Below are 10,554 nucleotides of genomic sequence, written 5' to 3'. Positions count from 1 at the left end.
TGAAGTTTCAGTGAGGACATCAGCTGGGACTAGTCATCTGAAGGCTTGCCTGAGCCTTGGAGGACCTGCTTCCAAGATGTTTCACTCACATGGTTGGTAGCAAGAGGCCTCAGCTCCTCACCAGTTGTTGGTTAGAGGCCTTGATTCCTTTGCATGTCAATAAGCTGAATTGAGTGTTCTCCCAACATGGCAGTCGACCTCTTCCAGGGTTAGTGATCTAAGAGACAGGGCAAGAAGGAAGCCACAATACCTTTTATGAGCTAGTTTGAGAAGTCACGCTCTAACTTCCACCACATTTATTCAAAGTGAGTCATATAGGAAATAACTAAACACAATTTTCAGGAATAATATATGTATACAGGAAATGGAGTTCCCAAATGGAGAAATCACAGACTGATTTCTCTCAGCGTGACCCTGGACCCACCACATTCTCTCCCTGCGTCTTCGTTTCTTCATCTATAAAAAGAAAACAGGGCTTCCCTGGTGGCGCAGTGGTTGAGAGTCCGCCTGCCGATGCGGGGGACACGGGTTCGTGCCCCGGTCCGGGAAGATCCCACATGCCGCGGAGAGGATAGGCCTGTGAGCCATGGCCGCTGGGCCTGCGCGTCCGGAGCCTGTGCTCCGCAACGGGAGAGGCCACAGCAGTGAGAGGCCCGCGTACCGCAAAAAAAAAAAAAAAAAAAAAGAAAAGAAAACAGGCCACGAAACCATGGCCACCTCAGCTGTAAGGTGGCCTATCTCTGCCCCATCTGGGTGTGACCTCAGTTAACACCTTGGTCTCTGTTTTGTCTCTAAAATGAAATGATCCTAGATGGTGGATTTGAAACTTTTTAGATCCACTGAGAGAACTGTATTTTACACTGAAACTTCACATACACACAGGTATGTGTATGAGTACATATGTATAACAGAAATGAAACTTCCACAAAATGATACTTAAAAACACTTATTTGCATGTTATATTCTCATTATCCCTTCCCGTCATTCTACGTTAATCCATTAAAAATATTCGGGTGAAAATCTACTGCTTTGATTTCACAATCCATTAATGGCTTCACCATTCCTTGCGTTAAAATACCAACACCTCCTTTCACTCCTGGCTGCTCCTTTTTCATTGCTACTAGAACAGAAATGTTAAAGAGCAAGGGAGTCCTCATCTTGTTTCTGGGAGGCACAAAAGTATCCTCTACAGGTGGGTCAACACTACCAGCCAGCTCTAATTAGGCAGGAGCTAGTATCAGAAGTAGCTTGTCAGGGTGGAAAGGGTACCACGTTTAGCTTCAAAAGTTGGCCCTGTAACTCACTAGCTATATGACCTTGGGCAGTCCTTTAACCTCTCTAGTTCATTCCTCCTCTCTACAATTGGAATTAGTAATCCCTCGCCTATTGCATAAAGTTGGTACTAGGCTCAAAATTATATAATTGGGCACTTACCCTGTAGCAGAGAATTTACAGACCCGATCTTTGAACCTCACAACAACCCCGTAAGATATAGAATATTACACTTGTTTTATAGGTGAAGAAATTAAGGCTTAGAGAACTTACGTAGGCAAGATCTAAAGTCAGCAAGTGGCAGAACTAGAATTCCAAACCAGTTCTGACTCCAAAACCGTCACACAAAAGAGGTAAACTATTAATATTTTCATTTGATGTTAAGTGGTGGCCACCTGACGTACTAAAATATAGGTTCATCCCGAATCACCACAGTGTAGTGACTTCAGAAACTAGTCCATCAGGCCACGTTTTCAGATCCTATTTCGCCCTTAACACACATGAGGTGTTTCGAGCTTTAGGGTTTAAAGCGGCCCTGACGCACCGGGGCCCGCGGGCACTAACAGCTCTTCCGCTCTTGCAGGGCACCAGTGAGACTCACGCACTGTCAGCACGTTAGAACCGGGCGCGTTTCTACAAGTGCTGCCCCCAAACCAACACCTCAGGTCGCTTCACACAACCTCCTCACACTCATAAGCGTTGTTTTTAGGGAAAGGCCTCGCTTACAGCCCTTTCTGTCGCTGTGGGCTTTGTCCCGTCAAGCGTGAGCCAGCCCTCGGCTGTGGGACGTGGAGCCTCCGCCCCGAGGGGACCCCGCGGGGCGCGTGTCCCAGGCCCGGCGCCCAGGCCTCCTCGCGGTCGGGGCCGGCGCCACAAAGCCCTTTATTGAGGCTAGGGCTTGACGCAGGGCCGCCCGCAGCTACCGGCACGAGAAGGAAGGAGGAGCGGGACCGCGGCGTGTGCGCGGCCATGGGCGACTAGATGGGCGCGCGCTCTGCCCTCGATCCCCAGGGGACCGCGACCCTCCCGGACCCCAGAGCGTCGGTAACCGGGCGTCGGCGGACTCTCCCAGGACCCGTCTCGCGAGGCCCGGGCGGAGTGGACGCGCCCGCCGCATGTGTGGTGCGGCTGGGAGGGGGGGTGGTTTGAGGCGCGGGCGGCGAGGGCCTGCCCTCACCTTCTTTTCTCTCTCCCCTCACCTCTCCTCCCCTTCCCCCTCCTTTCCCCATCCCCTTAATTCCGCCGCTCCCGGCTCCGGGCCCTGCTGGCCGCGGGTTCCTCCAGGGGTCTCCGCGTCCGGCGAGGGGGAGACTCATCCCGAAGAAGTGTGCGCTGGAAGGGAAGTGGGAGTGGTGCTTGAAGTGGGCCACGTTTTAAGTTCAGAGGATTTATTTATTTATTTTTTTGCGGTACGCGGGCCTCTCACTGCTGTGGCCTCTGCCGTTGCGGAGCACAGGCTCCGGACGCGCAGGCTCAGCGGCCATGGCTCACGGGCCCAGCTGCTCCGCGGCATGTGGGATCTTCCCGGACCGGGCCACGAACCTGTATTCCCTGCATCGGCAGGCAGAGTCTCAACCACTGCGCCACCAGGGAAACCCCTAAGTTAAGATTTTTGAGAAAGGAAAAACCTGGGAAGGTTTGTATCCTTTAAAGGGCTCGGGCGGAGGACGGGAAGTTCCTGTGTCCGCAGAGCTATTTGTCGCTTAACATTGCCACAGTCAGACACCTTTTGGTGATGAGGTATTTGAGTCAGTTTGGTAGACTTAGGCAATGACATTATACCGGGCCGGAATGACGATGCTGTTCACCTGGCATCTTCTCCTTACGTGGGAAGACATGATAAAGTGAGTTCGTGGAAAATAAAAGAGAACACAGTTCTACATTAGGAATTAAGTTCAGTGAACGTTGATTAGGGACGTTCTTACATTCAGAAAATATTTTTCTGAATCTTTTTTATTATTTGGATATTAAAAATATTCAAGTGAATATTTTATTTTAATATTAATTAGTTGCATTGCAATCATTTCAGACAAAGTGAACAGAATATCTGAGTCATTACATCAGACAATTAGGAAATTGGACTGTAATAATTCACCATGGCTTATGGCTTGCCAAGAAAGAACGCAGTGGAAACCATTTTGAGGTGCAATTGTTATAAAGTGTAAGTATATTTATCCTGGTAAGCGTTGACTTGGGCTGGGGAGTATCCTTGTTAAAATAAAAGTATTGGACACCCTTACGTTCCCCATGAGATACCGGACTATATGAGGCATTCTCAGGTGTCTGGGTACTGATATTTTTAAAAGGAAAATGCTTTTGTAAGGATTTATAAATTTTCTTACTTGGTTTTTACAACAAAACAACACTGTGAAATGAGGAAACTGAGGTTTGAAGAAGTGGTATGATCCAGGTCCCACAGTCATGTAGTAAGAAAGTGACAGGGTTAGAAGTCTGAGTCTTCTTTACTCCAAAGCAACATTTTCCAATGCAGACAACCACTTTAAAATCCCTCTTTAGATAGTGTAAATCTACCTAAAAACGCCTTGGTGTCAGATATATCTTAACAGAACACTTAATTAGCTGGTACAGAGAGTCAGTTTTGCATCCTGTACATTTTGTCAGGTGATGTGTGGACATCAAGAAGACCTGGGCTCAAAGCCTGGCCCTGCCACTGGCTCCCCATGCTGCCTTGAACAAATTACTTAACTTCTCTGTACCTTGGCTTCCACATCTGTGAAATGGACATATCAATACCTACATATATGGTGTGGAATACAAATGAAGTAATGTATGTAAGGTACTTGCATGTTGCCTGACATAATAGTAAACCCATAATAAACATGTGTTGCTACTACATGGTAATTTCACTCTGTTACCTTTTTAAAAATTTTTGGACTTGTTTTTTTAAACCTCTCTGCCACAATGTATGACCTATTAGCGTGGTGAGTCAATTGAATTTTACTTTTTGACAGTGTTCTAAGAAGTAAATGGAGACACCCCACGGGGTTGTAAGACCAGAGATATGGGAAAACCAGAGAGAACTCATCATTGCATTCTATTTAGATTTGTTAGTTCAGTATGTATTTAGACATTGAACTATAGATAAATACCACTGTAGTCATTATTGTAAACATAATTTTTATAACAAAGATATTCCTGTATCTGGAGAATGATTTAAAGCACTGATTCTGTGGTTTTGGCTATATAGCATTTTATGTCACGAGTAATATCTGCAAAACCAGTATCTTTATCACTCTCACAGAAAGTATTTGATATTCTATTTATAAGAGCAGCTAAATTAAGAGGAATAGAATGGTAGTAGCAGTCTTTGGAGTTCACTAGCTCAGGTAGCTCCTCACCTTGGGCTTTTTTTGGTTAAGTATTTTTAGAAGATTATAAAAAAATACACTAAAAAACATTCAAACAGTATAGAAGCATTTGAAAGGAAGATAAAAATGTTACCTCTCAAAAAAAAAAAAATGTTACCTCTCACATCCGCATTGCCATCCCTGCCCTACCCACCCAATCCTGCTCAGGTAAAATGTTTTATATATTTTTTAGAATTTCTGTCTGTTACATAAGATACACACACACATATGTATATACACACACATGTTTTTACACATGGGATTATATTGCTCCCTCCGCACCTATATTGTGTGTAGCCTAGTGGTTAAGATCACAGATTCTACAGTCTGACTTTCTGGGTTGAAATTTCAAACCCAAGCCTTGTGACCTTGAGCAAGTTGGTCTCTGTTCTTGTTTCCTAATCTGTAAAATGAGCATAACAGTAGCATCTGTCTACTTCATAGGGTTACTCTGGTAATTAAATGTGTTTATATATGTATACTGATTAAAACAGTGTCTTGCATGTAGTAGGTGCTAGGTAAGCACTAGCTGTTTTTTTTTTTTCTTTCTTTCTTTTTTTTGGCTACGCCATGTGGGTTGTGGGATCTTAGTTCCCTGACCAGGGATTGAATCCCGGCCCTTGGCAGTGAGAGAGTGGAGTCCTAACCAATCGACCGCCAGGGAATTCCCAGCATTAGCTGTTTTATTGCTCATCTTTCCAAATCAATATATAAGGATAAATCTCATTCTTTCATTACATGTATGTACTACAGTTTGTTTAACCAGGCTGCTCTTTTTTTGGGGGGGGAGGGGGGTGTAGAATTGCTTTACAGTGCTGTGTTAGTTTCATCCACACAGGGAAGTGAATCAGCCATATGCATACACACATCCCCTCCCTCTTCTATCCCCTCTCATCCCACCCAGCTAGGCCATCACAGAGCACCAAGCTATGCTATACAGCAGGTTCCCACTAGCTATCTATTTTACACATGGTAGTGTATTTATGTCAAACCTAATCTCCCAATTCATCCCACCCTCCCCTTCCCCCACTGTGTCCACAAGTCCGTTCTCTATGTCTGCCTTTCTATACCTGCCCTGCAAATAGGTTCATCTTTACCATTTTGCTAGATTCCACATATATGCATTAATATACGATATTTGTTTTTCTCTTTCTCACTTAATTCACTCTGTATGCAGACTCTAGGTCCGTCCACATCTCTACAAATGACTCAATTTCATTTCTTTTTATGGCTGAGTAATATTCCATTATATATACCTACCACCTCTTCTTTATCCATTCATCTGTCAATGGACATTTAGGTTGTTTCCATGTCCTGGCTATTGTAAATAGTGCTACAATGAACATTGGAGTACATGTGTCTTTTTGAATTATGGTTTTCTCAGGATATATGCCCAGTAGTGGGATTGCTGGGTCATATGTTAGTTCTATTTTTAGTTTTTTAAGGAACCTCCATACTGTTCTCACAGTGGCTTTTATCAATTTACATTCCCACCAACAGTGCAAAGGGTTCCCTTTTCTCCACACCCTCTCCAGCATTTGTTGTTTGTAGATTTTTTGATGTTGCCCATTCTGACCGGTGTGAGGTGATACCTCATTGTAGTTTTGATTTTCGTTTCTCTCATAATTAGTGCTGTTGAGCATCTTTTCATGTGACTCTTGGCCAGCTGTATGTCGTCTTTGGAGAAATGTCTATTTAGGTCTTCCACCCGTTTTTTGATTGGGTTGTTTTTTTGATATTGAGCTGCATGAGCTGTTTGTATATTTTGGAGATTAATATTTTGTCTGTTGCTTCATTTGCAAATATTTTCTCCCATTCTGTGGGTTGTCTTTTCATCTTGTTTATGGTTTCCTTTGCTGTGCAAAAGCTTTTAAGTTTAATTAGGTCCCATTCACTTATTTTTCTTTTTATTTTCATTACTAGGAGGTGGGTCATAAAAGATCTTGCTGTGATTTATGTCAGAGTGTTTTTCCTGTATTTTCCTTTAAGAGTTTTATAGTGTTTGGTGTTACATTGAGGTGTTTAATCCATTTTGAGTTTATTTTTGTGTATGGGGTTAGGTAGTGTTCTAATTTCATTCTTTTACATGTAGTTGTCCAGTTTTCCCAGCACCACTTATTGAAGAGGCTGTCTTGTCTCCGTTGTATATTCTTGAACCAGGCTCTTCTTGATAGATATTAAGGTTATTTTGTGGAGTTTTTTTGGGACAAACAATGCTTCAATGAGCATTCTTGTAAATACATCTTTGTGTATTTGTTCAAGTACATTTATAATAATTATAGACTTCAAGTCACTCCTTAAAGTTAGATGATAAAGTAAGAATTAAGTTGGAGGAGGAAAACAGATGGCATGTGTGTAATACACTCACTTCCCCTACTTGTACCAAAGCAGGTCTTTCATCTTTCCTCATGCATATGAACTCACGTTGACTGTAGATGAGAAACATAGCTGATATTTTAAAGTTCCAAATTAGGATACATAAAACAATCCATTAAAATTTCATTGTGATTATTTTTAAATATTGTAGTTTGGGGTTTCATTCCCTTTTCCAATTTTCTAAGGATTCTCTTGGTACTAGTGCTTCTATATACACCTAGGTTACATCCCAGCTCTGGTTCTCTGTTAACTTCTGAGTCTTTGTTTTCCTTTTCTACCTCCATGGTAGTTGTAAAGATTAAAGTCAGATCACACACTCAAAGCCTTAGTGTGTGCCAAGCTCTCTGCTCAACATGTGAGTATTCCCTTTGTCCCTTCCCTAATGTAATCATATTTTTGATCAACCAAAAAAGACTTGGAGCTTAGTTTTTTTTTTCTTTTTTTAAAAAATTAATTAATTTTTGGCTGTGTTGGGTCTTCGTTGCTGCGCACAGGCTTTCTCTAGTTGCGGCAAGCAGAGGCTACTCTTTGCTGCGTTGCACGGGCTTCTCATTGCAGTGGCTTCTCTTTGTTGTGGAGCATGGGCTCTAGGAACATGGGCTTCAGTAGTTGTGGCTTGCAGGCTCTAGAGCGCAGACTCAGTAGTTGTGGCACTCGTGCTTAGTTGCTCCGCAACATGTGGGATCTTCCTGGACCAGGGCTCGAACCCATGTCCCCTACATTGGCAGGCGGATTCTTAACCACTGTGCCACCAGGGAAGTCCCAAACTTACAGTTTTTAACTACACCCTCTTTAAGGACATGTAAAGATTGGATTGACTCCAAAGAGGCTGTTTTTTGAGCAAAAATGTCTGTCATCATAATTTATGGTCATTTTCAGTATATCTCTACATTAGTTAATATAAGCCTCCTTTTCCTGGCTAGGTTTGCAACTCTGAAAAATCCTGAATACTCTCCTTTAAACCAAAATGTCTAGTGGAAAATAGAACTGAGAATTCAAATGTCTTCTCTATATCCTGCAGTAGATGTCTATAAATATTTATTGAATGAATTTTTCCCCTAGACAGGAACCGTGGGAACTTGTATTATTCACAAAGACCTGGTACACAAACCTAGCCAACATCAAGTTGCCTTTCTTGGAAGAAATTGCATTTGGTAGTTCTATACACCTCAAAAAATGTAAAACCATTAAGGATGGTGTGCTCCCTTCAGCAGAATGTAAGTTCTGAAGGAACTACTTTATTATACTTTTTAATTTGAATTTTATTTACTTATTTATTTTTATACAGCAGGTTCTTATTAGTTATCTATTTTATACATATTAGTGTATATATATCAATCCCAACCTCCCAGTTCATCCCATCACCACCTGCCCCCTCCCTCTGGGCTTTCCCCCCTTGGTGTCCCTATGTTTCTGTAGGAAGTGTTTCAATAAATTGCAAACTCTGTGTGTTATTTTAATTATTAGACAAATGTTTAAATCTGATCATTCACACCCATACTCCCTATCTATGTAACCCTGTCTTGTTTAGTATTCAAGAATGTGAATTTTTCTGTGTGCTAAATATTCAGTTTTGACTAAATTATGCCTGGTGAAAAATGTCAATTGGATTGCATCATGTATTTTATTTTTCAGCCATCCAACTTGAAAGGGAGTATGAAATGAAGCGCTTGAATAACCTGAAATGTGAGGAAAATGTAGCCGAGGAAATTCAGTTTTCCCTAAGGGAAAGGCCAGTTGGTTTGAGAAGACCTCTCCCACCTAAGTGACAGTCATCTACAGTTGAATCTGTACTCTGTGCTTTCTGCATCCAAAGAGGATGAAGGACTCTGACCTTCCACTGTGTGAAGTTTGGTGCAGTCATCTGAATGCCCCCTGGTGGATAAGCCAGCTCCCGTGGGTTAGTTGACAGCTCTGAACAGATCTTCTGGGTCCCAGTCACGTATTTGTACCTTTGTATCACAAGCAACAGTACTGTAAGTAAATGAAAATGTAGCTGGCATCGAGTCATTTGTGCTATTCATTTTGATTTTTGTAAAGTTGCACTAAGGAAAGAAGAAACTCCTTGTCAGAGGCGTCCCCCCACCAAGAGACATTATTTTGAAGAATATTTTGAATTTTCGTCTTTGAGACCCCAAGGAGGTACCAAGGAAGGAGAGAGGGAAATTATTTATAAAATGATTAACTTTGAAAAATTTTGTTTGATTAAGAAAAATTGTAGGTTTCATTTTAGTAACTCTTTAGTTTCCAGTTTTCAATGAAACATCATTTACTATTCTCATGTGGTACTTTATTTTTTTAAAACATCTTTATTGGAGTATAATTGCTTTACAATGTTGTGTTAGTTTCTGCTGTACAACAAAGTGAATCAGCTATATGTATACATATATCCCCATATCCCCTCCCTCTTGAGCCTCCCTCCCACCCTCCCGATCCCACCCCTCTAGGTGGTCACAAAGCACTGAGCTGATCTCCCTGTGCTATGCAGCTGCTTCCCACTAGCTGTGTATATATGTCAATGCTACTCTCTCATTATGTCCTAGCTTCTCCTCCACCCTCTGTGTCCTCAGGTCTGTTTTCAACTCATGTGGTACTTTAAAGTGGCAAGTAGAACTTACTTCATTTTTGTTCTTCTAAAAAACCGTCATTTTTCCTTTTGCCTAATTTCATATTGTCTTTCTGGGATACCCTCTGGAGCATGTGGAACACACATACATATGTGAAAATGATATGAAAATACAAAGACAGCATCTGTGAGGAAAACTCTTATTTGTACAGAGTGGTTGGAGAATGGGGAATTAACTGGAAAGAACTGGATTTGCATGAACAAATTTTCCTAGAATTCGAATCCAGTAAAGCACGCTTGGATGTGAAAGTTATATTTAAGCACAATTTAGTGTTAGATGACCCAGTAGGCATTTTATGATCTTCTGGTATTTTAACCTCATTATGAAAGGCATTATGGCATAGTATTTAAGAGTACATACTTTAGACCTGGCTGCCTTCTTCAGATCCCAGCTTGGCTACTGCTAGTGGTGTGACCTGGGGTGAGTTACCTTACATCCTGAGCTTCAGTTATCTTACATCATGTAAGATAAGGGTAATACTGGTACTACTTCATAGAATTGTCATGATTAAATGAAAACTGCCTGGTACATAGTGAGAATTACTCTAGTGTTAGCTATTAGTGTGATCAACATTTCCTTTGTACTGCTGTAATCTTAGTATCGAAGATGTGTGACATTGGGCTGACTCTGTTGACCTTTGTGGAGACCAGAAATCTTGAATTTTCAAAAATTTGGTTTTATGCTTGTCAATGTATATGTACTTGCCAGACCGTATGACCTGATTTTTTAAAATTTAATTTTTATATTATATTGGAGTATAGTTGATTTACAATGTTGTGTTAGTTTTAGGTGTACAGCAAAGTGATTCAGTTATACATCTACATAGATCCATTTTTTTTCGGATTCTTTTCCCATGTAGGTTATTACAGAGTACCGAATAGAGTTCCCTGTGCTATATAGTAGGTTCTTAC

The 10,554-nt window shown here is 41.7% G+C and overlaps 1 protein-coding gene across 1 annotated transcript; it reads left to right on the top strand.

The window, feature by feature from the left end:
- The first annotated feature begins 3,368 nt into the window (after window positions 1-3,368).
- C5H4orf36 (chromosome 5 C4orf36 homolog) lies at window positions 3,369-8,830 on the top strand. The gene is made up of 3 exons (XM_032631763.1): window positions 3,369-3,433; window positions 8,079-8,233; window positions 8,652-8,830. The coding sequence occupies exons 1-3, from the start codon at window positions 3,369-3,371 to the stop codon at window positions 8,783-8,785; spliced, it is 354 nt and encodes a 117-aa protein (XP_032487654.1). The 3' UTR covers window positions 8,786-8,830.
- Window positions 8,831-10,554: the final 1,724 nt, after the last annotated feature.

The sequence above is a fragment of the Phocoena sinus genome, chromosome 5, assembly GCF_008692025.1.
Source record: "Phocoena sinus isolate mPhoSin1 chromosome 5, mPhoSin1.pri, whole genome shotgun sequence".
NCBI classification, from domain to species: domain Eukaryota; kingdom Metazoa; phylum Chordata; class Mammalia; order Artiodactyla; family Phocoenidae; genus Phocoena; species Phocoena sinus.
The sequence above is the reverse complement of the archived record's forward strand: the minus strand, read 5'-3'. Positions and strand labels throughout refer to the sequence as shown.

Bases quoted from the DNA above. Each gene is read 5' to 3' on its own strand.
- C5H4orf36 (XM_032631763.1), top strand. From the start codon at position 3,369: ATGGCTTATGGCTTGCCAAGAAAGAACGCAGTGGAAACCATTTTGAGG. The intron at 3,434-8,078 runs GTAAGTATATTT...TTTTTCCCCTAG, and splicing joins AGGTGCAATTGTTATAAAGT to ACAGGAACCGTGGGAACTTG. The intron at 8,234-8,651 runs GTAAGTTCTGAA...TTTATTTTTCAG, and splicing joins TGTGCTCCCTTCAGCAGAAT to CCATCCAACTTGAAAGGGAG.